General features: G+C 42.8%; 1 protein-coding gene across 1 annotated transcript in view; it reads right to left on the bottom strand.

Annotated features, from left to right (window-relative positions):
- Positions 1-1,130: 1,130 nt before the first annotated feature.
- LOC138764455 (CDC42 small effector protein 1-B-like) overlaps positions 1,131-27,816 on the bottom strand; it is a 38,323-nt gene continuing 11,637 nt past the window's right edge. Inside the window, exons 2-5 of the mRNA XM_069940400.1 lie at positions 21,983-22,303; positions 16,646-16,750; positions 14,362-14,466; positions 1,131-10,808 (exon numbers count right to left, since the gene is read on the bottom strand). Coding sequence (XP_069796501.1) covers positions 14,389-14,466; positions 16,646-16,750; positions 21,983-22,036 — 237 coding nt within the window. The 5' untranslated portion in view covers positions 22,037-22,303 and the 3' untranslated portion in view covers positions 1,131-10,808; positions 14,362-14,388. The remainder of the gene's footprint in view (positions 10,809-14,361; positions 14,467-16,645; positions 16,751-21,982; positions 22,304-27,816) is intronic.

The raw sequence follows: 27,816 nt of genomic DNA on the forward strand, positions 1-27,816 counted from the left end.
AGTTGATCTGGCCATGGACTCTCGCCTTTCCTCCATGACCCTTAAATCCCCAATGATGCAAAACTCGTATCTTACTGTATCTTAAATATATTTAATGAGGCAATCTCTACTGCTTCCTTGGGCTGAGATTTCCACAGAAAATCAGTCAGGATTTTGAAAATATTTGATATGTATATATGTAATTTTTGATTATTGAAACTATTACAAATTAGCAGTTTAAAAACTACATACACAAATATATTATTACGTAGATATATTTCTTAACATTTTTGTAACAAAATGTGCATGTAAATGTAAAAATGTATGTAATTATTTTCATGTGGCTCTCAAACATCCAAAGTTTATCATATGTGGCTCTTACGTTAAGCAAGTTTAGCCAGTCTTGCTGCAGAGCATAGGATTGGAGGTCATAAGAGCGGCAGAGAGGATCACCGGGGTCTCCCTCCCCCCATCGACCTGATCTACCGGGATCGTCATTTGAAGAGGACGTGCAAAATCATTAAGGGACCTCCATCACACAGCACCTTCTAGCTACTCCCACCAGGAAAGAGATACAGGAGAATCAGAGCCAGCACCACCAGGCTGCGGAACCCCTTCTTCCCAAGGGCAGTGAGAATGCTGAACGACTGATGAACTGCTCATATAATCCCTCCAAGATTACTATTTATTTAAAAATATTTATTTTTTTATATATGTATGTATTTATATGTAAACCGCTTCTAAATATGTATGCTGTGTCTATGTGTTTCCATGTTTTTACATCCAGGACTGAAGAACACGGTTTTATCCAGTTGTACTTATACAATTGTAGGATGAGAATAAACTTGAACTTACCAAAGTGAAAGGATTGGTGGCTGTGTAACATTTAATAAGCGGTTTGATAAAATGATTTTTTTAGGAAAGAATTTTATAAAATCATCCTTATTTCATAGAATATATAAGGGGTGATATTTCATGTTAATGTAGACTATTAGTCAGTATCAAGATGTGTCTCATGCTGATAGAAAACAGACTACAATCACAAAAGTTATTCAACCACAGCTTAATTATCAAAACAAACAATATTGGGTTAGTAACAGCTAAGATATATTAATACTGCAATTGTGTAACACAGCCAGTCCACTTGCAACTTTAAGGTTAAGATCAATATTTATTTCAAGTGTCAGAAATGGTCTACACTTTCAAAGATTCAGCACTTAATCCATTATTCAGTTATACAACAATTACTTACACATACCAGCCCAATTAAAAAAAATACAGTAGTTCATTTAAATTTGCCTGTTATCTCAGCACTAACAGTGTAGAATTTAATCCCTTTGGGCAGACCAGTTTAGAACCACAAAGGACCTTTGAAATTAGGCCATTACCTCAGGACATATAACAAAGTACTTGTAGTATTAATGATTTGAGCAAGGAAATTATTATAGTAGAAATAGCCCCGCTATCTGTCAGTGGACATTCTAAAAGGATTTTGCTGTGTTGGGTCAGACCAGCTGCCAACAATGCACACAAAATTGGTGTGAAATAATTCTTAGTCAATGAAAAAACTAAAACAGTTTCGTTAGAAGATAGTCCAGCCCTCCTCCCGTCAATTAGTTTTAAGTAGCCTTAGATTTTTTTTTGCCCCATTGTTTGAGATTATGAATGAGGTGAAAGGCGTAAGCATCTGCCTTAATTTCCGAGCTTGGCAAAATGCATAGATTTCAGATTTTCCTCGTTAAGTAATAACAGATACTGTTCCAGAGTGACTCACTGGGGGAGGGAAAAATAACCAGTAATGAACCCAGGTTACATTCCCAGTTTGTCAGGTTGGTGCTTTTGGCCTTGACACGTTGAAGGAAAATCTAAAGAAATTCAGATCACTGGTCTTTCTGATCATTATCCCGACGAGTCCTGATGAGGCAATGACTGCGAAACAGGATTACATTTAGCTTAATCTCACCCCATCATGGCTAAACACTTGTCCAGGTAGGAAGGCAACCTACATGTGGAAAGTTCAAAGGTGAACGAGTGAAACAAAACATTATAGCATGTAGGTTTAAAAATAAAACAAATGGAATATCCTCTCCTCATTCAGTGAGGATTGCACAGATACCCTTTAACATTGTGCGACAAAGGCCAAATTTATTCAAAGAGCACCAGGCTTTTATAACAGGATTTCTGGGAGTCTATCTACTAAACATGTAGTGGGTAATGAGACTTCAAGGCTCCAACTTCACTTTAACACTAGAAGTTGATATGGCTCAATCTCATTTCATTTCCATTACAGTAGCAAGTTGTGATGACATCTCATGTGAACCAATATACAAGGGCATGGAATGGTTTTCTCCAGAAGCAAGAAAAGGTTGTGCAGAAATGTAATGAAGATCTAATGTAATGATTCTGCAGAAGATCAAGATCAGTTGAATCACCACCCCAGGTCATTTAATGTGATCTTGTCCAACTCTCCACTCAGCTGACAATCTCGTCTAGGGACACCCAATACCCATGAACGTAAAGCCCTGCAAAAGGTAGTGGACACAGCCCAAGACATCACGGGCAAAACCCTCCTCATGGAGAACACTGCCACAAAAGAGCAGTAGGGATGATCAAGGATCCACACCACTCAGCACACGCTCTGTTCTCGCTGCTGTCATAGGAAAGAGGTACTGGTGGCACAAGACTCGCACCATCAGGTTCAGGAACAGCCTCTACCCCTCCACCATCAGACTCCTCAACGATAAATTCAATCAGGGACTCATTTAAGGACTCTTACTTTTGCACTTTATTTTTTCTCTCTCTCGGTATTGCACATCTTTATTTGTTTATATGTGTATAGTACATTGTGTATAGTTTCTTTTTGCAGTACCAATAAGTGGCAATTCTGCCTCATCTGCAGAAAAAGAATCTCAGGGTTATTTGTGATGTCATAAAAGAACTCTGACAATAAATCTGAATCTGAGCTCTGGATCAACTAGACAACAGCAACACATACATCAGGCTATTCTTCATCGACTACAGCTCAGCCTTCAAAGCCATCATTCCCTCAGTGCTGGTCAACAAGTACCAAACCCTGGGCCTCTGCACCCCACTTTGCAACTGGATCCTTGACTTCCTCGTCGGAAGTCAGCATGAATCGGAAACGTCGTTGCCTCCTCACTGACCATCAGCTGGAGAATATGTGCTTAGCCCACTACTCTTGTCACTCTCATCCACAACTGTGTGGCCAGGTACAATGCCATCTACAAATTTGCTGATGTCATCATGGTCGGAATCACAGGCAGCAACGAGGAAGCATACAGGAAGGAGCTAGCTCAGCTGGTTGAGCAGTGTCACCACAACAACCTTGTCCTCAATGTTAGCAACACCAAGGAACAATCATGGACTTCAGGAGGGGGAAGACCCAGTCCTCATAAAGGGGTCAGTCAGCAGAGGAAAGGGTTGAGAACTTCAAATTCCTGGGTATCAACTTCTCTGAAGATCTGTTACTTGAGGTTGAGTGGCGAACTAACGGAGAGGTGTACCACTTTTCAATTATTCAATGAAAATACTTGCATATTTTCCACTTATTTATTTTCACTTTTTTTGCCGGTTATTTGAATTCCAAATATCAATGTCGAATTACAAATTCATTAAATAAACTGCAGTTTAAAAAAAAATTGAGTTGCAAACTTACATGAAAAGTTGGTGGTACGAGCTGGAATGGTACATCCAGAGACTCAAATTATCCTTGATGGGAATAACAGAGGAGCCATAGATCATGCAACTCTTCATCTCTCTGCTGCAGAGAAATGGAGCGGAGGTCAATCCACAGGACCATGAGAGTGGCAGAGAGGATCATTGGAGCCTCTCTCCCTCCCCACCTCCCCCCACCATCTATGTGACCTTCTGGGATCGCTATCTGAAGAGGGTGCGCAAAATCGCTAAGGACCCCTTCCACCTCGCGCACAGCATCTTTCTATCAGGGAAGCGGTCCAGGAGGATCAGAGCCAGCACCACCAGGCTGAGGAACAGTGTCTACCAAACGGCAGTGAGAATGCTAAACGACCAAAGGAACTGCTCGCACTGACCATCCGAGACTCTTATATGTACAAAACATAGATGCATAGATTAAATACTTGTCCTGCATGTGTATTGTTTGTCTGTATGTGGTACGTCTGGTTGTGTGTCTGCATATTTTGCACCGAGGATCAGAGAACATTGTTTCATTGGGTTGCACTTATACAATCGGATGACATTAAACTAACTTGATTTTCAGTCACCACCAAGCTGGTTAACTTTTATCCTGCTCGTCTGTCTACCACAGCTGCGACAAGGATTAAGCACAGACCCAATAGACTGAACCGCCTCAAAGATTTCAGATTTATTGTCAGAGTATGTACATGACATCACATATAACCCTGAGATTCGGGAGGCACAAGACTGATTTCAGAGGTGAGGGGCTTAGGAAAGATTGAGTCATATGGGACTGTACCCACTGGAATTTAGAAGAATGAGAGGGGATTTTTTTTTAAGAAAAGTAAAATTGTGAAAGGCATCGACAAGATCGAGGTAGGTAAGTTGTTTGCATTGGTGCGGGAGACTAGAAATGAGGGGGCGTAGCCTCAAGATTCAGGGGAGTAGATTTAGGATGGAGATGAGGAGGAACTGCTTTTCCCCAGAGGGTGGGGAATCTGTGGAATTCACTGCCTGTTGAAGCAGTGGAGGTGACCTCAGTAAATATATTTAAGGCCAGGCTGGATAGATTTTTTTTTATATACAGAGTAGGGGAATTAAGGGATATGGGGAAAAGGCAGGTGGGTGGAGATCAGCCGTGATCGCATTGAATGGCGGAGCAGGCTTGACGGGCCAGATGGCTGCCTCCTGCTCCTATTTCTTATGTAATTTTACATAATTTTAGACCTAATAAATTCAGGATACAACCACCCTGGAGTCTGACTTCACTTGGAAGCCAGCCGAAGGTGTTGAAAAACTTGTACTAAGAAGCTCAAAAGTGAATTAAGGTGACCATGGTTGGTTTTGAGGGAACCATTCCCCACTAGTTAATGAGGTGCCAAATAATATCAGTTATGTTTAGGTAGTCATTTTACGGAGAACTCTGTTGTTTCTCCAGGCACAAATATTTGATTTCATATCTTGGTTTTTAATTTCCAACTCATCTATAATAAAAATAAATTTCTAGTCGATCCTTCTAAATAATCTCTTCCTAAATTGTTGAAGTTCAAGTTTTGAAATGAACTGCATTCAGAACCAGAGTTTGCTCCAAGCTACTTGACCTCATCAGAATGGTATCATCACCTCATTAGTTCATATTTCACACGACCATTCGGCCCATTAAGTTAATAGCTGTTGCCAGAGCGATCTCCAATCCATTCTTTAAAAGTTATCGGATACAGCCGTGATATTGTACATGGTTAAACAAGGCTTATAGATGGGTTGTTATGTCATAGTGGATCTGCTAAGAATTGAGAATGGCCCAGAACCCTGTGGTGGCAAGTTGTTGATAATGGAACCAAACAGTTGGAGACAGCCTGGTAAATGTTTGAAGGGGCAGCAGCAAAAAAAAAGTTGAGTTCAGTGAAGGATTTAACCAGAATTAAAGCTTCTGCTTGGAACCATTTTGAAGACATTCCTCACTGACAGTTCTTCCGTTAAATACCCAAGCAGCATGGTAACAGGTCCTCTCGGCCCACTAGCCCGTGCCACCTAATTACCCCCAAACTGACCCTCAACCACAGTAGGGCAGGAGGAAACCGGAGCACTCAGAGGAAACCCAAGCAGACACATGGAGAACGTACAAACTCCTCAGACAGTGCTGGATTCTAACCCCGAATAACTAAAAACTGTCTAAATTAGAAAATAATGTTGGTCCTTGATGCCTGCAGGAAGAGATGGGTTGATACTGAACTCACACAGGTGGCAGACCCTTGCCTTTTGCACTAGCACCTTTTACACTTGCGACCCAGTAAATCGGCCGGTTAGGAATGGCATTTTTGCTGTTCACACTTGCCTGGGACTCCACATGCTTTCGCGCTTACAAGGAGCCATCCCGGGGGGAGGACAGGACTGTTCTACCTTCAATCTGAAGTGTCCAGATGCATTTCTCAGTTTCATGCTTGGCAACGCCGGCTTCTGCAGAAGATGCCAAGGACACCGAGGTCGCCTATTCCCGATGAGAGATGACAGCACTTCACAGCGGAGTTCAGATTTTGTTTTCACACTTGGCCCTTTCTCCAGCCAACTGGCTATTAATTCCTGGGACCACATGCAAGTGTGAAAGGGACTGTAGAAAAAGGGTGGGAAAATAATGAACAGAGTAAAAATGAATTGGGGTGGGGAAAAAAGACCAGGTGGGCCTCAAAGTTTGTTGGAAATCCTATTTAATTAATCTGTAAAATTGAGATCCAAGAACTCTGATCAATGAGTACTTGCACTGAAACCAAAGGAAACAAGAGTTCTTGAGGAATGCAAATAAAACTATTTAATGTAAAATAATGCATTTTGAATATCATCCTTCCCCAGTTAAAACAGCTGTAATGAGATACAGAATAGCAATTGGAAGGCTCTAATGGGGGGGCCATCGAAAATTCACCAGGTTCCAACAGAAAATGAGACGTGGTGGTCCACAGTAAAACACGAAAGTCTGCGGACACCGTGGAATGAAGTTAAAACACGGCGCTGGAGAAACTCGGCAGGTTAAACTGCGTCCTTCATAAAAATCTGCTAGGTATCTTAATTGTGCTGCTCTATAATAATTCTTAAAGCTTGGTAGCTGTAAGTCCCCTTGTTTGTACCATTCTGTTAATTTATCTAGCGCTATCCTCGGTTTCCCCGGTTTCCATAAGAATTTCCTCATTATTTTCTTTAGCTCCTTGAAGAATTTCTCTGTTAGGTGAATTGGTAACAATCGAAATAGGTATTGTATCCTTGGGAAGATATTCATTTTAATGCAATTTACCCTTCCTATCAGTGTTAGTGGTAAATCTTTCCAATGTTCCAAGTCATCTTGTAATTTCTTCAAGGCTGATAATTTAATTTGTATAGATTATTATCTAGATGAATACCTAGGTATCGGATTGCTTGTGTTTGCCATTTAAATGGTGATTCTTTCTTAAACCTTGTGAAATCCACATTATTAATTGGCATCGTTTCACTTTTATTTGCGTTGATCTTGTACCCTGATACTTTTCCATATTCCTTCAATTTCTTATGTAATTCTTTTAATGATAATTCTGGTTCTGTTAAGTATACTATGATGTCATCTGCAAATAGACTGATTTTATATTCCTTCTTTTTTATTTTTATCCCTCTTATTTTATTTTCTGTTCTTATCAGTTCTGCCAGGGTTCTATAGCTAACGCGAACAATGAAGGAGATGGTGGACATCCCTGCCTAGTTGACCTGCTTAATTTAAATTGGTTTTATATATATCCATTTACTGTCACCTTCGCCAATGGTCCCTTATATAATGCTTTAATCCAATTAATATATTTCTCTGGTAGGTTGAACCTCTGTAGTACTTTGAATAAATAATTCCATTCTACTCTGTCAAAGGCTTTCTCTGTGTCTAAGGCAACCACCACTGTTGGCATCTTGTTTCCTTGTACTGCATGGATTAAGCTAATGAACTTACAGATATTGTCCGTTGTTCGTCTTTTCTTAATAAATCCAGTTTGATCTAGTTTTACTATTTTTGGTACATAGTCGGCCAATCTGTTTGCTAATAGTTTAGCTATTATCTGAACTTGCTATTTCCATTTCCAGCTGTTCTATTTCCCGACTTTAGTCCTTTTTCATCTTAGTTACATAACTTATTATCTGCCCTCTGATGAAGGCTTTCATTGCATCCCATAGTATAAATTTATCTTTCACTGATTCCCTATTTATTTCAAAGTACATTTTAATTTGGCGCTCAATGAATTCTCTAAAATCCTGTCTTTTAAGGAGCATGGAGTTTAATCTCCATCTATACGTTCTCGGTGGGATGTCCTCCAGCTCTATTGCTAATAACAGGGGTGAGTGATCCGATAACAATCTAGTTTTATATTCCGTTTTTCTAACTCTCCCTTGGTTGTGGGTTGACAACAGGAGCAGGTCTAACCTTGAGTATGTTTTATGTCTACTCAAATAATATGAGTATTCCTTCTCCTTTGGGTGTTGTCTCCTCCATATATCCAAAAGTTGCATTTCCTGCATCAATTTAACCATAAATTTGGTTACTTTGTTCTTTCTGCTAGTCTTTTTTTCCAGTTATATCCATCTTTGAGTCCAAATTAAGATTAAAGTCCCCTCCTATCAGTATATTCCCCTGCGTATCTGCAATCTTCAAAAAGATATCTTGCATAAATTTTTGATCCTCTTCATTAGGTGCATATACATTGAGCAAATTCCAAAATTCTGAATATATCTGACACTTTATCATTACATATCTCCCTGCTGGATCTATTATTTCCTCTTCTATTTTGATTGGTACATTTTTATTGATTAATATAGCTACTCCTCTGGCTTTTGAATTATATGATGCTGCCGTTACGTGCCCTACCCAATCTCTCTTTATTTTCTTGTGTTCCACTTCAGTTAAATGTGTTTCTTGCACGAATGCTATATCAATTTTTTCTTTCTTCAGTAAATTTAACAGCCTCTTCCTTTTGATTTGGTTATGTATTCCGTTAATATTTATAGTTATATAGTTCAACATGGCCATTTCATACTTTGTTTACCATTCCTTTCCGCTTCCTCATCACCACCTTCCCTCCTTATCCATTTCTGCTTTTTTTTTTGAAAACACTGTAAGACAACACTTCTAAAACATAAAATATTTCCACTATTCCCACATCTAAAATTCCCTTGACCCCAAATGTCCCCCCCATCTCTGAGTTGCCCCTTGTCCCTTGATGGGAAACCACAACTCCCCTCTCCATTTGGATTGCAAACCCGCTCGCAAGCGTCAACTGATTTTGCAGTGACTGTTATTCTCTCCCATCCAACCCCCTCCAGAAAAGGCTTTTAAAACTGTGTCCTTCATGTAGCAGAGATAAAGATACATAACCAACGCTTCGGGGCTGAGCCCTTCATCAAGGTGTGGTGAAGGCCTCAAGAATGAAACACTGGATGTGCCTCTTTATCTCTGCTACATAAATGGTGCTGTTTGTCCTGCTGAGTTTTCCAGCGCCGTGTTTTAACCATGGGTGTGCGTTCATGTGTTCAGAAGCTGTGACATTTTGACCCATAGTCTATAGCCCGAGTTAGTACTGCGACCCACAGCTGGGTGGGGTGGGGTGGGGGGGGAAAACTGCAAAAATCCAGCCAGGTGTAGAAAGTTATCAGCATCGGTTGACTGAGCATTCATTCTCCCACATCCAATCTGCGGCTTTTACCCGACAGATCATCTTACAAGACCATGCAGCAGTGTCCCCAGTAGGACAGTCACAATTCAAGATAGTATTGCATTAAAAAATTTAGACCCACAGCCCGGTAACGGGCCCTTTCGGCCCACAAGCCCATGCCACACAATTTACACTCTATTAACCCACCACCCGTCCCGGTATGTATCGAACAGTGGGAGGAAACTACAGCCTCCCCTTCCCCTGGGGTGGGGGAGCCCACGCAGACACGGGGAGAATGTACAAACTCTTTATAGATGGCGCGGGATTCGAACCCAAGTCCCGATTGCCAGTGCTGCAACATCAAAGCGCTAACTGCTACACCCACCATGCCTGCTTCTTCTATGAACAATTCTTCCTCTTAAATTATCAGGATATAGTTTTTTTCCTCCTCCATTGTGGACCACGAAGCGAACTGCGCGTCAAGCCACAAAGATCTAACAAGGACCTGTGCTTCAGTTCTCCCCTGGCAGTGCATGTAAACTGCTGCTTTACAAGGGAGGGCTTTGATCTTGGCTCCAAACAAAGATGCCGTTCTGTAATAAATCCAAACTTCCCAAAACCAACTAGAAGCAGGGATCGAAGGCGCACCACGAGGAATGAGCAAGATCAGCTTCCAAGACACAAAGTGCAGAAGCACCTAATAGATGTCCCCATGGAAAATGGGGGAGGGGGGGAATAAAAACAGGAAAAACTACTTATTACAGATACTAGGGTCATAACACCCAAGGCAAAATGGCCACAGCTTGTGTGTGTGTGGCCCTTCAGTTTAATTTTATGGGATTTGCATCTCTGGGTAGCCAGCATGTGGCGGAGGGCCATTTCTTTTGCAGTGGGGATTTTCACAGCAGCCTTCAATCTAACAGTTAAAAATTTACGCCATAAAACCCCTGGTATCCGGCACCTAGACACGCTTTCCAATTGCTTGAGATTGGCTGGCAGATTAACGGCGATACGCACCGATTTTAAACCAAGTTATTTTTCTCGATTTTTTTTCTTTTTGCCGGTGGCTTGAGTTCCAGATAGCAGGGGTTTCACCGCCGGTCATTGTTATTGTACACACCCAGCCAAAGCCAACATCCAAGCAGCATAAACTCCCCCATCCTCAGGCAGAAATGATCCCTCAAGAACTAATCAACATTTCACACTTTCAACGCAGACCACATCTTAACAACGTAACCTGAAGTCCAAGTAGAACTGTGAAGGAGCAGATAGAGAAACTTTTCTGAAAAGTGTTCCAGGGAATTCAGCAGGGCCATTGCCCCTTCCTTGTGTAGAAAACGTTTAGTTGAAGGAGGGCAAACGAAGGGCCATCAAGTGCAGATTTCTTGAGCAGGATAAAGCACGGAAAGGCCCAGGTATAAATTAGTTCAAACCATCAAATAGTGGCTTCTTGTTGAGAGCAGACCTGTTTAGTCAGACAAGGAAGTTCACATCGACCATCACCTGTAAAACAGACCATCAGAGAAGGGCAGGTGAGGGTATTAAATTAGTAGAAGATTGGTTTCAAGCAGGCCGGTTCCTTTCAAGAAAAATTTGGAATATGATCTAATTCATTGTTTGCATATTATCAAGTGCGAGCATTGCTTTTGGATCATTTTGTTCGGGAATTGAGTTTACCAAACAAACCCAGCTTTGTAAGTTTAATTGAGGGTGTATCGAGAAAAGGTTTTATTTTGGAAATGTTTGCTCTATTACAAGAAAAAAAATGATTAGATTTATATAAAATGAAAAATAAATGGGAAGATGATTTATCTATATTATTATCTTCGGAAGAATGTGTGAAGACAGTGTAACTAAATTAATTAATGTGAAATCTAGTTTAGTAAATTATAACTTTTTACACCAATTATATTCGACCCCTGAGAAGTTAAAAAAGATAATGGATTTAGTACATCAGATTCATGTTTTTGTTGTGGAAAGCAAGTTGGCACCTTTTTTTACATTCAGTGTGGTCATGTGAAAAGGTTAAACCTTTTTGGCAGAGAATTATGGAGATTTTGGAAGGTTTCTTTAAAATTAAATTGACTTTGCATCCATTACTCTTTTTATTGGGGTATTTTACGACCTTAACAATTGGTTTAAGACATGAGAAATTTCAATTGGCATTTATTCGCTTAGAGTTGGCAGTAGCCCGGAAATGTATTGCAGTTACCTGGAAGAATGATGTGGAATTGAATATTCAAAGATGGCATTCTGAATTAAGATCTTGTATTCATTAAGAAAAAATAACAATTTTTTTACTAAAATGTGGACCCCTTATTTGAAATGTATGGGGTTAGATATAGCTTAATAATAGTTTGTTTTGTGCAGAGTATTTAGAGGTGGTTTGGGAGGAATTGCTAGAGCAGATTGCACACACACATTTTAAAACACAGAATATTTGCAGGACTTTTGCAGGGTGCTCTTTGCAGAAGGAGCATCAAAGTTGCAGCATACAGCTTGCCTGGGAGAGCATGTGATCTTTGCAGGCAAGGGACAGAACAGCTTTGCTCTCAGAGAGGGAGGGAGTGAGAGAGAAAGAGTCACAGAAATCAGTTCCAGAGGGACAAGCTGGCAAACTCTGGAAGGCTGCCTGGTCAAAGGAGAAGAGTGGCGGTCTGAAAGGTGACCTGAAAGAGGATCATCTGGAGAACCCTGAAAGGGGCAAGTTTCGTCAGCAAGACTGATTGAGAAGAATCAGTTGCGGATGTCCTAGAACAAAAGGAATCTCTCTCTGAAAACCAGCAAGAACCCTCCTGAGTGGTATCCATTTGCCTGTTAAGCACCAAAGCCTAGTGAACTTTGTCATGCTAACTTCTGTGCACAGAACAAGAATTGCTTGCAACCAGTGAGATTGGACTGTGATCGAAAGAACTTTTCTCAGCTTATATACACATTAGACCTGCGCTTAGTGTTAGAGGGGGGATTAAGTAGGTTAGGTAGGTTAAGTAAGTAGGTTAAGTAATAAGTTTAATTCTGTCTTCTTGTTCAAATATAATTAAAAACTACTTTTGTTGAAATTACCCTGTGTTGTGGTGCATATCTATTCCTGCTGGTTTTTGGGGTCCTCAGGACTTTTATGATTTTTTACGATATAACACTCACCACAGCAGTATCTATAATTTTTTTTTGGCACTTTAGATATATAAAGATTTGTATAAGGGGATTATGGGAGGGAATGGGGGAGGGAGGAGTGTATTTTTTGTAAAAAATAAGGTTTTTTTACAAAAAGAGGGCAGGCGGGCACATCAACACCAAGTCCAGACTCAGATCAGTTTGCGCCAACTTCCATCAGTAAATTAACAAATTCCGTCGGGAATCCTGGGACCCCACCCCCTCCCCACCTCTTTCCCCAGGGACAAGTTAAAAGGTGCCTGCTGTCTCACAAGGAGAGGCAGAGGTGAATGAGGTTTCAAAAATCCTTTCGGGGCAGTTCGGGTACACCCAATTCAGAAAGAGCAGGGCAGCGCGGGTTAGCGTAGGGCGGCTCGGTTAGTGCCAGTGCTCCTGGCGGTCTGTGAGGAGTTTGTCCGTGCTTCCCCCGTGTCTGCATGGGTTTCCTCCCACCCTTCAAAACCGTACCAGGGGTTGTAGGTCAATTGGGCAGCATGGACTCAAGGGCCAAATCAGGTGGAAATGCTAAAGGAAGCTAACAATCTAAAATTAGATTTGTTCTGAGTTAACCTCGCCTTCTGCAATACCACCAATGTTAGCAGCGGAGTCTGTCCAAACTCGTACACTTTCCCAAGAGGCATGTAAAAGGTAAAGGTCCCATTATTGTCATGTAACACTCCATTTGTAATGTAACATGCATGAAATTCTTTAACTTTTGTCTAAGTAGCAAAGACTCTTGCAAATTTCTACAGCGCATTCTGACCGGTTGCATCATGCCAATGTACAGGCTGCAGAGGGTTGTGAACTTGGCCAGCGCCATCATAGGCCGTCACTCCATATCAAGGACATCTACACGAGACGGTGTTTCGGGAAAGCAGCCTCTATCCTCGAGAATCCCTCACCACCCCAGGCCATGCCCTCTTCACACTGCTTCCGTCGGGAAGGAGGTACAGGAGCCTGAAGACAGGCGCTCAACAGCTCAATGAAGGGCTCAAGCCCGAAATGTTGGTTCTGTATCTTCGCTATATAAAGGACACTGTTTGACCTGCTGAGTTTCTCCAGCACTGTGTTTTTACATCATCTCTTCAAAGCCTTTGGAAGATATTCCAAAGCAACTGAAGAACTTTGAATTGCAGTGACTGAAGTTGTCACCTTTATTTATCGTTCATTCCCCCGCTCGCTCGGTAAAGGCAAGATAGCGTTTCTCCAGGACCACAGAGAATAAATATAAGCCAGAACGTATACAGTAAAAAGTCCACAGTTCACTATCCACATCTGTTCTGGGAATTCAGGAGCTTGGGGGAACCTCTTGTCCAATCTGGACGCAAGGGCCCCAAGTGCTACGGTACCAGATAGCAGAAAGGAGAAAAGGAGAACAGTTCACATGAGGGGTGTGTGGAATTTGTCACAATGTTCATTGCTTTCTGCCTGCATCGTGTATAGTAGACGTCCGTCACAGTAGGAAGAGAGCCCACACCCCCCCCCATCCAATGGTCTTCTCCGCTGACTTCACTGTCCTCTGTAGGGCCTTGTGGTCCGAGGCGGTACATCGTCCAAACCAGGCGGCGATGCAGTTGCTCAGAATGCTCAGTACATCCTCTGTAGAACGTAGGGAGGGTGGAGGTTGGGAGATGAATTGTGGAAAAATGTGCTGGATTCCAAGTGTTTAAATTTTAACTTTACAGAATGGTAAAAGGGCCAATGAGCCCATGCCGCCCAAATACATCCAATTAACTTGCAATCTCCTGTAGGTTTTGGAAGGGCAGGAGGAAACCAGAGGAATCCCAGGCAGACACGGGGAGGACATACAAACTCCCTCCGGACAGCGCTGCATTCAGAACCCAGGTCATTGATGCCGTAACAGCTTTGACCCAACTGCCTCACTATCTGTGGCAAGACTTACCTGCTGCAAATAGACCTTTGAAACCCACTACAGTCGCTTCGTGTCGGTAGTAGACTTCGTGACTACTCCACTTTTGGACTTCATCCGTTCTTGAACAGATCCTGACTGCAGAGAGGAAAAATGCAAAAATAAAATTACTCCTAAGTCATCCGGACCGAGAAAGCAACAGAGCTTAAAAAGAATAATTTTAATCCATTTCATAAGCAAGTTCGGAGAGTATCAGTCACGTTGGATGCAACAAAATTCCAAGAACTGGAGAATCGGATTGGACTTCGACAACATTAGGTGATCTCAGAGAGGGCTGTTTCGAAAGACAGGAAATAGATTGTTGTTTCCTGCAACTCTGGGCTGTTTGTTTGAAATCACGAGGGGAGAAAATTCCCAGCCTTCTTTTGGAGTCGTAGAGTAAACTAACTCTTCGACCAAACTTGCCCATAGCAAACATTGTCCAGCTGAGCTCGGCCCACATTCCTCTCAATCAAGTTCAGTAAAACCCCTGGTATCCGGCAACCAAGGGGAATGGAAGAAGTGTATTTTCCGGTTGCTTACAACGTCCAACTAATACACCTGCATTAAGAATAAACAGTTTAAAAGACAAAAATACTACACTAGCTTGATGAAGGGCTCAAGCCCAAAATGTTGGTTATGTATCTTTGCATTGCGTTTTTATACTATACTTACATTGTACAAACTTCACTTAAACCTTAAAGAATTTTACTTTATTTCCAGTCACGCTCTTTGAAAACGTTAAACCATCGCTGCATCTGCAGATTCCTCCCCCTCCCACAGAGCCGTCAAACAATAACATTATAGATCATTAACCCCACCCCAAGTTTACAGATAAAGCCTCTGACCGGGGCGACTCTTACTAAGCAGGGATAAGGAGACACTTTAAGAGAGTTGCCCCGACAGCAAGCGGCGTCAACCAGCTGGGCGACCCCATTGCTGTTTCACTCCACTTTATTCAAACAGCTGCTCTGAGCAAAGCCCGACCAAGGCCCTCCCTCCACTGGCTGGGTGTTGGCTCCCGTCTTCACCAAAGGTTTGTGTGTTACTTCAGAGAACGTTTACTTTTATAATTTTTAACTTGTGTATTTTTAAACCTATTATTTTATTCTTATTTATAATTTTTAAAATGTATTTTCCTCTATTTTTTGCCAATTGCCAGGGTTGTTATCGCACCTGTTTAAATTATTCCAATGGTACCCACCTTCACTGCCTATTCTGGCGGCTTGTTCTAATATACCCACCGCCCTCTGATTGATGAGGACACCCCTTTTAAACATTTTCCCTCTCACTAAATCTTCGCCCTCTGGTTTAAGATTACCCACCCTGGGAAAAAGATCTTATCCACACCCCTCATAATTCCCTAAATCTCTCCAAGACATAAGAGCAGAAATAGGCTATTCACCCCATAGAGTCTGCCCTGTTGCTCAATCATGAGCTTCTCCCCATATCCTTTGATGCCCACCTAATCAAGAACCTGTCAATCTCTGCCTTAACTACACCCAATGACCTGACCTCCACAACCACCTGTGGCAACAGAAATTCCTCTGCATCTATGTTCTACGCAGACACCCTCCAATCCAGAAGTTGTGCCCTCTCATCTGAGACTCTTCCACCATGGGGAAACAACCTTTCTACATCGAGTCTATGGATTTCAACATTAGAAATGTTGAATGAAGTCGTTGCTTCCCCCCCCCCTCCCCTCCCCATTCTCCTGAATTCCAACAAGTATAGGTCAAGAGCTGTCAAACGCTCCTCGTATGATAGCCCTTTCATTCCTGGAATCATCCTGGTGAACCTCCTCTGAATCCTCTCCAACAATAGCCCATCCTTTCCTAAACGGGGACAAGGTTAGCAGATCTGAGACTTTTCTCTTTGGAGCCAAGAAGGATGAGAGGCGACCTCATAGGGGACTACAAGATTCTGAGAGACAAGGTGGATGACCAGTGCCTGTTTCCCAGGGTTGGAGTAGCAAACACTAGAGGATGTCTGTACAAAGTGAAGGGAGGAAAGTTTAGAGGAGATGTCAGGGGTTTTTTAAACCACAGAGAGTTGTGGGTGCCTGGAATGCCTTGCCAGGGGTGGTGGTGGAGGCTGGTACAATAGGGGCATTTAAAAGACACAGTCAGGAACATGGATGAAAGAAAAATAGTTATGAAGTAGGGAGGGATTTGTTATTTTTGATAGGTGTATATGGGTCGGCACAATATTGAGGGCCAAAAGGCCTGTACTGAGCTGTAGCGTTCTATGCACGGTCAGAACAATGCAAATTCCTCACCATTGAAAACCCTTGGCTCGCCATATCTCCTGAACCAACGTGCGTCAAGTGTACAAAGTTCATGGGCTCGCCAATCATGCTTCTGTCGATCCGTTTACGCTTTTTCTGAAATACAAGAGCACAGATCGAGTGAAGCTGCATGTTGAGTGCACTTGCAGAGAGCAGCCCTCTCCCCCCAACCCTGATACTCAATTACATGCTCATCGCCCTGGGCGAAGAAGCAGAGGGATGGGCCAGTAGATGATAACGAAGGTCGGAGGACTTGTGGAGCATCGAAGGCTGTCAAAGCTTACAAAGGGATATAGTCAAGACGCAGAGCTGGGCTGAAAAGTGGCAGATGGAGTTCAATCCGGATAAATGTGAGGTGATGCATTTTATCAAGTCATCTGATTGTAGAAGTACAACCCGACGAAACAGCGTTCTCCAGTGCAACCAGACAACAACCAGACATAACATACATACAGACAAACAGATGAAGGACAAGCGTTTTTATCTATACAAATAAATATTATTTCATGAATATGCGAGTCTTGGAGGGTCAGTGCGAGCAGTTTCTTTTGTCATTCAGCCAGTGGGGAAGAAGCTGTTCCTCAGCCTGGTGGTGCTGGCTCTGATCCTCCTGGATCTCTTCCCCAACGGGAGCAGCTGAAAGACGCTGAGTGCGGGGTGGAAGGGGTCCTCAATGATTTTGTGTGCCCTCTTCAAACAACGATCACGTCGATTGGGGGGGGGGGGGTGGGGGGAAGGGAGACTCCAGTGATCCTCTCTGCTGTTCTTATGGTCCCGTGACTTGACCTCCCATCCATTTCTCTGCAGCAACCTGTACCCGCACTGTGAGGCAGCCGGCCAGAGTGATCTCAATGGAGCTCCTGCAGAAAGTTGACATGACGGTGGCCAGTGGCCTTGCCCACTTCAATCTTCTCAGGAAGTGCAGTCGCTGTTGCGCCTTCCTGACAAGTGAGTGTCCACAATAGGTCACTAGTTAAGCAACTCCAAGGAACAGTAGAGCTGTTGATGTGTAGTAGGGAGTGGTCATGCCTGGTCCTCCTGAAGCCTTCTTTTAGCTCAATATACCTCCATACATCTCTGTCAAATCTGCCCACACAGCTTTTAAAAGTTGCTTTAGACCTCCAATTCCCACAGTTGATTGAGTTTCGGGGGTTTCTGGACAAGTTGGGCCCATTCAGCGCACGTGAAAAAACTAATAATTCTGCACTTCGTGTCAACCCCTTCCACATTGAAAGTGGAAACTGCCTGCATAAATGCCACGCTGGAGAACCTCACCAACCTCCCTAGGAAGAGACGAGGACAGCTTGATCGGAATTACAATTTATTTTCATGAAGATGTCACAAAATTTGCAAAATCATTACAGATGCAAATGTTACTTTAAATCACATTTTTTTTTAAAAATATAGTGCAAAGGAAGGAAAATGTGAGGTCATGTCTGGGGGTCGTTGTCCATTCAGGAATCTGATGGCGGAGGGGAAGAAGCTGTCCTTGGGCTGCTGGGTGTTTGCCTTCAGGCTCCTGTACCTCCTTCCTGAAGAGGGCATGGCCTGGGTGGTGGGGGTCCTTGAGGATAGAGGCTGGTTTCTTGAGACACCATCTCTTGTAGATGTCCCCGATGGAGCGAAGGTTGGTGCCCGTGATGGCACTAGGCGAGTTCACAACTCTGTAGCCTTTTCCTGTCCAGTGCATTGGCACCTCCAAACCAGGACAGTGATGCAACCAGTCAGAATGCTCTCCACGGTCCACCTGTAGAAATTGCAGGAGACGTACTAATGAAATCCAGCCACGGTGAGCCTTCTTTGTGATTGCACCGACACGAAGGCTCCAGGGCAGATCATCAGGGACGTTGGCACCCAGGAGAACTTAAGTCCTTCACCCTTTCCGCTGCTGACCCCCTTGACGCAGCTGGTCAGGTCCTTGTCAAGCTTGCCAGCACCTTCTGCTAAAAGAAGCCTTGGACTCCAGGCACGGACTCACCAGGTGGCCAAGCTCGACCCTCAAATGACAGGCAAGCAATTGTATCTTTGAACAAATATCCAATCGGTGCTGTTGACTGGAGGTTTGGCAAAGTTGGCACAAGTTCCTCATGTAGTTATCCCACTTTCTTGCAGAGGAGAGCAGACTTGGCCATCTCACAGCTTTCAATACACACCCTCCATGCCCCACCTTTAGTGTGATTCTGTCAGAAACACTCTTTGCACATTACAGAGAAAAAAATAGAATCAGGATTTGAAGAAGTCATGAAATTTGGTGACTTGCAGCAAAATCATAGTGAAAACATTTATATTATAACCATCTTATAACATTACTATTTACAAAAAATAGTGCACAAAAAGTCAGGCAGTGTCTTTGGTTCATTGATCATTCAGGAATCTGATGGCAGCAGGGAAGAAGCCATCCTTGTGCCGCTGAGCGCTCGTCTTTAGGCTCCGATGGTAGCAGAGCGAAGAAGGTACGACCTGGGTGATGGGCGTCTCTTTTGAGGATAGAAGCTGCTTTTTAAAGACACCGCCTCAAGTACGCGTCGTCGAGGCAGTGAAGTCTGGTGTCTGAGCGTACTCGCATTCAGGGGTCAATTGGGCCTTAGTTTAATAGTTCATCCTTAAGCAGACGTCACCGTATAGAAGAACTTTTTGCTCATGTCTCAGGTGTGTACAGACTTGGATGCTTGGATTCAAGTCTCTGAGTTACTGTCTGGCTCTCAAGATTCTTTTATTGTCATGTAATAAAATAGAAAGTGTGATATTACATAAAATTTCCTTCAGTCTATGGTAAGGCAGACAAAAATTCACCATCGCCCGAAATTGCCTAGCGCCCCTTACAGTCAGAGAAAGAGAAGCAAATGAGAGTCGTTTCCTCCACCCCAGAGTCACTGAGTGTCCTTCGATTCGCCTCCAGCGCTCCCGCTGCCCCTGTGCAGGCAGACGGTCTCCAGCCCAAACCATCGGTGACCCGGGCTCCAGATCCGAACCTCTATCACGATCCTCAGCACCTTCACGCATTTCGGTTCTGTGACCTGGGTGCCCCTTCAGCCAGTCTCAAACCATCCTCCAACAGCCCACAGCCGGTCACACACTTCAGCTCCAGAACCCCTCATTGGTCCACCGCCTCTGCTTCTCCTTCTTAAACCGTTGTTGGGGGGGAGGGGAGAGGTGGACTCCCCATTTTCTCGTGCCCTGCACCACAGTCCTCCATATCCCTAAAATCTGCATTCCCCTCGTGGCTGCCACCAGTCAAGAGCGCCTCCACCCTGGGACCAGACCCCGCGGTCACGGGATTTTAACATAAATCTCCTGTAACAGGCTGTACGGAGCCATCGTCAGTGGGACTGGGCAGTTGGACCCTGCGGGGGATTGCTCTGTCTCCTCTCCCTGCTCTCAGCAGGTCCACACCTCCGGCATCGCTCTTGTTTCAGCACTGCTGCCTTTTCTTTAACAAGAGGAAGCTTGAAGTCTTTAAAATGCCATCATTTACATTGAAGGGGCCTTCAGAGGCACACCAGAGGTGACATTGCCAATCTAGCCAGCTACCAAGCCACTCCTACTCCAGATTAAGTAATCATGTGCCATGCTAGCACATTAAAAGCATGTATTTTAAATATTAGAAGGTCATTCTTCTGCATCCGTTGCTCCCATCTGAGCGCAGGCTAGGAGATCGCTTCATTGAGCACCTGGCTCTGTCTGCCCACCATAGCACAAGTAGCCCAGGACACCACAGACAACACCCAACCCCCACCGTCGAGAACATTTGCGGGGAACGCTGCTGTCGGGAGAGCAGCAGCGATTGTCACAGACCCCACCCCGCACCCACTCAGTTCTCGCTGCTGCCATCAGGTCCAGGAACGGCTGCTGCCCTTCCACCATCAGACTCCTCAATGATAAACTCAATCGGGAACTTGTTTTAGGACTCTTACACCTGGACTTTATTGATATTTTTCCCGCTCTCTGTCTTGCACGGTTTGTTTACATTTCTTTATTTGTCTTCGTTGAGTAGTTTTTTTTGCCCTACCAATAAGTGGTAATTCTGCCGCACCCACATGTAAAGGAATCTCGGCATTGTATGTGGTGTCATACATGTACTCTGACAATAAATAAATCTGAACGCCCAGTGGCCACCCATTTCCTTGCTGACGTGCCTATCCATGGTCTTGCGCGCTGCCAGTCTAAGACCACCCGCAAATTGGAAGAACACCCCCTCATCTTCCGTCTGGGCACCCAGATGGCATTAACATCAACTCCTCCAGTTTCAATCAACACCTCCTCCCTCCCCCCCAGCTTCTCCCCCTTTTCCTCTAGTTATCTATCTCTCCCCCTCCATTCCCAGAGTCAAAATCAATTCTCTTTCCTCTTATCACAGCCAATTACCAACTTTTGTCTGTTGGTCTGGAGGACCACCCCCCTCTTCCCCCTTTCTCTCCCCAGTCTTCAATTCAGACACCTGCCTGCTTCCTATTAGGGGCATAAGGTGAACTGTTTACAGCGCACATCAAACAGACCCACAGCCCAACACAAAAAGGTGCACAATCCACCCCAGACCCTTCTGTTCCTCTCAGATGGCAATTAACGATCTGCACTTAAGAGAGGATTGCTCCCCCTCCCACCCCCGGTGACTTGGGCAAATATTTATCCTTCAAGCATCGCAGGCAAACAACCATTGGGGGGGAGGGGGGCAAAACCCTCCCCCACTGTCGAGAGCATCTACGAGGAACGCTGCCGTCGGACAGCAGCAGCGATCCTCAAGGATCCCACCTCACCCCGGCACCCACTCCGTCCCCTCAGGAAAGAGGGGTCGTTGCCACAAGACTCGCGCCCACCAGGTTAGGGAACGGCTGCTGCCCCACCACCATCAACGACAGACTGGACCATGTAAGGACTCTTTAATGATTGTTTCTGTATTGTAGAGTTCGTTTACATATTTTCCCTTCATCCACATGCCTGTCCGAGAGTTTCTTAAATGTTCCAGCCTCCACCACCACCCCTGGCAACGCACCCCAGGCCCCCACTACTCTCTGTAAAAAAAAAATGACCCCTGATATCATCCCTAAACCTCCCTCCCTTCACTTTGTATAGACGTCCCATGGTGTTTGCTATTCCCACCCTGGGATAAAGGGGCTGACTGCCCACCTTATCTATGCCTTTCAGAATCTTGTCAACATCTATTGAGCCACTTCCCATCTACTATGGCAATAAATCTAAACTTTTCACAGAATTTGCCAGTCTGATACTGTGAAACTTTCCGCATTTCCTACTTCATAGCAGTTTTTTTGTAATAGAATTTTTATCCAATGTTAACAACACACAAAAGAAGCACAAAACAGAATGATTTACCGGCTGGGCCTTCTCCACTTCCGAGCAACCGAAACACAACCAGAACTCGCTCATTTCTCCAGGTCGCTGCAGACGGCTCTCCCAGAAAGAGAGAGCGAAAAAGAAAAACCAAATCAGGTCACACCTGATCGATCTCCTCCCCCCCACTCAGCGAAGGTGGACCACAGGAGGCCGAGGGTCAGCGCGACGTTCACCCCCCCTCCGACAAACACAAGGAAGGAGGGGGGAGGAGGAGGAGGAGCCACAGGCTTCAGCGACGGCAGGTCCACAAATCAAAGTTCAGGAGGTGCGTCCTCAAAACTGTCCCCTTACGACTGGCCCCTGTTTAGAGGAAAAGGTGGTTTTTAGTGACTGAAGTTGCACAGAAAACAAAAATAGCTCTTGAGGGAAGGGATAATTCACTATTACATACAAACGAATTGCTCCTTCCACCCAACATTCTCTCTCCAAGGCATACACAGTAAAATCCCTGTTATCCAGAATTCAAGCAGACGGCAACCTCAAGTGTGACAGGATATAGATATGTTTTTGGGAGATAAATTGGGGCAGGTTTGTTAGAGTAGTTCACATACAAACACTTTAAAACAGATTTTATTTAAAATACTGGAGCTTTGCTCATGCTGGACATGTCAGGGCCTCAGAGCCTTTGCAAGAGCTTTGGAGAATGCCCAAGAGACTTCACTAATGGATTGTTGTTTACAAAAAGGCAACAGATAAAAAAACTTGTCGGAGCCACATTCTGTCTGGAGGGGACCTTGCTGTTCTAAGAGCATCATGTGGTTTTGCAAGCAGAGAGAGTAAAACAGGTTTTTTTCTCTGAGTGAGAGAGAGAGAGAGAGAGAGAGACAGACAGAGATCAGTTCTACAGTTTTACAGTCAGCAGCAGCAGCTTGGACTGGAACAGGACAAGCTGTCAAGCTTGTGGAAAACCCCATTTGTTAGATGGTTGTGAGTGCTTAGTTCAGCCTGGTCAAAGCCCTTGTGGTTCATGCAGGAGGAGAGTACTGGTTGTCCAATGCTTCACTTGGAATAAGGGAAACAAAAAGGAACTTCGTGGTGACCTGAAAGAAAGAGGTTATCATCTGGAGAACCCTGAGGGGGGAAAGTTTAGTCAGCAAGATATTGAAGTGGGTGATGGAAGTAAATCAGTTGTGCGTGTCAGCGTAAAACAAATCTCTCTCTGAAAACCGACAAGAAGCTTCCTGAGCGGTAACCCATTTACCTTTCAAGCACCAAAGCCTGGTGAACTTTATACATGTTAAATTCTGTACACAGTATAAGAATTGCCTGCAACCAGTGAACTTGGAGGAGTGAGAAGTGAGATTGGACTGTGAACCAAAGAACTTTTTTGAACTTACACACACATTACACACATGTGCGCTTAGAATTAGAAGGGGGTTAAGTTAGTTAAGCCAATAGTGATAAGTTAAAGTGTGATTCTGTTTTCATGTTTAAAGATAAGTAAAACCAACTTTTGTCTTGGGGAATATCTATTGCTGCTGGGTTTTGGGATCCTCTGCGCTTGTAACATAAGCAACCAGCCAAATAAATCATATAAAATAAATATATAGAAAATAAAATAAATAAGAGTTTAAAAATTGTAAATGTTTCCCGAAGTATAAACTTCGAAGAAGTTAGCAGAGGGAATGCCTTGGTCGTGCCTTGCTCATAGCAACTGTTTGAATAAAGTTGTGTTTAAACAAAATGGCGTCACCCAGGATGAAGAGCCGATTGATGCCGTTCACCGTTGAGGTGACTCTCAAAGTGTCACCTTGTCTCTGCTCTGTCAGAGTCTTTATTAATACAGGTTGAATACCCCTTCTCCGAATACCTGAAATCCAAAAAGATCCAAACACCGAAACGGTTTTCGTCCGTGGTCCCTTAAGGTGCGTTATAGGGTTCAAAAATCCCGATCGGAGAACAGGTTTAAGCAGTGCACTGTAAACCATAGATGCACAGCAATGGGAACACCTGCATCTTTAAGTTTGATTGAATGAGTGGATTTTTAAAAATGGTGTCTGAAAAAAATCCAAAACACTTCTAGTCCCAGGCATTTTGGATAAGGTGGGGGTTCAACCTGTATATAATTAGGTACATCAGCAAGGCTTTATCTGTAAATTCGCGGAAAGGCAGGCTAATTAAGACGGCAGCACGGTTAACGTGGCGGTTAGTGCCATCCCATTCCAGCGCTCGGATTTAGTTTGTGAGTTTCAGGAATTAAAGTGAGCTTTGCATAATTAATACCGATTATTTTCCTTTTTTGGATTTTTCCGGCGTCTTTTGACTTGTAGACCATATATTCTGAATGCAGGTGCATCAATTTGGTGCTATGAGAGTAAGTTTCAAGCAACTGGGGGGGGGGGGGGGGGAGAATACATTACCCACGGGTTCCAGATAGCAGGGGTTTTGTTGTATAACTGGGCTCCGGGAGAAGATTCTCGATGTAGCGGGGAATAAGGACACACTCCTTCAGTGCATCTCGTCGGGCCAGTGGCAACGATTCAGAATCTATTTTGCTCTATTTCTTTCGAAGATATTTGTTTAATAAAACCCCTTTACACAAGGTAAACTAATGATAACGTAAATCAAATCATATAAATTGTAAATGAGAACCAGAACCATAATAATTACATGGCTTATTTCATTCAAGTCATCAAATTCTATAATTAAACAATTAAATCTTAACTCATATTATGTCCAAAATCAATACTGAATACAAAAATTATACAAATAATTCAGGTAAAATTCCCCTCTATAAGGTACTTTATACTTCTCTAATGTGATCTGTAGTTAAATCCCACTTTACTTATCAGGGAGGGGTAGCACCTCTGGTGGGGGGAGGGGCCTGTCATGCCCTTTTTAGGGTAGCTTTAGTCCCCACCTGACACTCAGCTCTCACGTTGGTGTATCACGTGCACCCCGGTACACCGTCCTGGCGGGCAGGCTGAACCAGCCGAGGGTAATCGATGAGGGGAGAGGGATCTGTCAGTCTAAGCGGGTGAAGCCTGGCCCTGGCGGATGGGGCGGAAGAGAATGATGAATGGTCCAACGGTCAAGCAGGCAGGGCCCGGCAGGCCTTGTGGAGTGGTGAGGACACCAAGCTGCCCTGGTTGTCCACTGCAGCGGGAGAGAGGTCTCCAGCCGTAATGGATGCCCGTGCCACTGGATCAAGGTCTCTTCTGCTGAGAGAGTGGGCGACGGCTGTTCCACATCAAACCCCATCACGCACAGGTTTCTGTTGTGCGATTCATCTCAGGGTCTTCTTCGAACCGAAGATGACCAATACGTATTAGTTTTTTTTCCAAACTTTATTTAAAAGATCATAAAAACATGACATACAGTATAGAAGTAATAAAAAAAAGATTTTGCATTAACACCCATCCCACCCCTACAGTCAACTCCCTTAAGGGGAGCAAAAAAAATAAATATATTGATTATATACATAAAGAATATAAATGTTAATAAAATTTCAAAGTATATCTAGATGCATACATTTCAAATACGGAGACCACTTACTAACAAAAGAAGAATAATTATCATGTAAATTATAAGTAATTTTTTCAATAACAATACATGCTTTCAATTCATTATGCCAACGTGATATATTAATCTCAGTATCATCTTTCCAAGAACTAGCAACACATTTACGCGCTACTGATAACACCAAATGTATAAAAGCAATTTGAATTTTATCCAATCCCATTCCCCTTAACGAATACAAATTTCCCAGCAAAAAAAATCGTTGGATCTAACAGTAATATAAAATTATATAATTTCTCCAAAACTACTTTAATTCCTTGACAAAATGATTGAACTTTAACACAAGTCCAAACAGCATGTTTGTAAGTTCCAATACATAAGCCACATCTAAAACAATAATCCGAATTACTAAACCCATTTTTTTTTTTTTTAAACTTTTCCAGGGTCAAATATAATTGATGTAAAAATTTATAATTAACCATTCCATATCTTACATTAGTCAATTTAATTACATTGTCCTGACACGTATTCACCCAATCAGCTTCATGAAAAATAAATACTAAATCACTCTTCCATTTAAGTTTAGATTTCTCCCAATCTGTCTTATCCATACTATCTTGTAACAAATTATACATACTGAAATATAACCCTTTTTCAGTATAGAGGAAATCAAAGATTCAAATCTCGACAAAGTAGGTAAAATCAGCTCTCTACCATAATTATCTTTTATCAAAGCTCGAAGTTGATAATACGCAAAGAATTTACAGGTATATCAAATTTTTCTCTCAATTGATTAAAAGAAAGAAATTGCCCCTCTACAAAACAATTTTGTATTGTCTTTATAGCTTTAGAATCCCAAATCTTTAAATAATTATTAAACATTGAAAAAGGAATAAGCTGATTATTATACAACGGAGTTAAAATAGATAATTTATCTTTCGACCCTAACACCCTATTTTTTTTTAACCAAATCTTTAACAAATGCTTCAATATCGGTATATCATATTGCTGTAACAAAATCAAATTCCAACAAAATATAAATTCATGTATTTCAACCCTAGAAATACACACCATCTACACTTTAGCTCAGCTGGGAGGCTGATCTAAATTCATCAATCTACTAATAAACTTCAACTGGGTCGCTTCATAATAATTTTGAAAATGTAGAAACACATTTGATTGAAAAAGAACATTTGAAATTGAAAAGGGATTGGGTTGGTCATGTTTTATCTTCTTTTAATTCGAAGGCAAGAGGAGTAGCGATTTTGATTCATAAAAATTTACCATTTGAATTGGAATCTTCAGAGGGGTGTGCTGGCAGAGAATTAAGAATGAAATGTAAAATTTTTGCTGAATCTTGGACTTTGCTGAATCTTTATGCCCCTAATATAGATGATGAGCGGTTTATTTCAGAATACCCTAATACCCTAAAAATCTGGGTGCGGTAAACCCACTAGTGGCAGATGACTATCAAAGTTTTCCGTGTCATCCATCCCCCCCCCCAGCCAGATACATATTTATTATTTAATCAAACACAATATAGTCCATATATTCAGCCCAATGATTCCAAGCCCAACGACTGCTCCAGATTTTCAATGTCAAGAAGACTTTGTGTCAACTCTTCTTTCTTTCCATACTTTCCATTCCCATGTCCATTTCCATTTCCATTCCTCTTAGGAGACAATGGAGGAGAATGTCCATTTATTCGCAGTTCTGGCAAAGAATTAGCATTCTCAAAGAATTGAGATTGAAAATTTCCATTAAAAAAACCTTCAAAATTGCAGGATAATGAAAAGCAAACTTGTAGCCTTTTCGCCACAAAACATCTTTGGCCGTATTAAATTCTCGTTGTCTTCTAATAATCTCTTGGCTCAAATCGACATGAAAGAACAGTCTGTTATTTTGAACCATTAATGGAGACTGATTCTGCCGTGCTTTCTGTACTGCCATATGTAAAATAATTTCTCTATCATTCAGAAAAGGCTGTTTCAATTTTCTTAAAATTATCTTGCACAGTATCAACTGATTTTATACATCTATTAAGATCACTCTTAACTATAGTCATCTCCTGTTTCACTGTTGACATTTCATCACACAGGGTATTCATTTTTATTTTCATCTCCATAAAACCTTAATTCACTTGAGTTGATATTTGTTTTGACATATTATGCATTTGACAAGCAATCCCTTCCAAAACAGTAAACACTGAATCCATTCCAGATTCCACTTCCACTTTTTGAGATTCACATTTTTTAACTGCAAGCTCCTCCTCCTGGACAAAATCCAATAAGGTAAGTTCCTCTTCTTCCTCAGTCATCATAGGTCCTTTGGCTGAACGGCTGCGGGTCTGGACA

The sequence above is a fragment of the Narcine bancroftii genome, chromosome 5 (genome assembly GCF_036971445.1).
Source record: "Narcine bancroftii isolate sNarBan1 chromosome 5, sNarBan1.hap1, whole genome shotgun sequence".
Lineage (NCBI taxonomy): Eukaryota > Metazoa > Chordata > Chondrichthyes > Torpediniformes > Narcinidae > Narcine > Narcine bancroftii.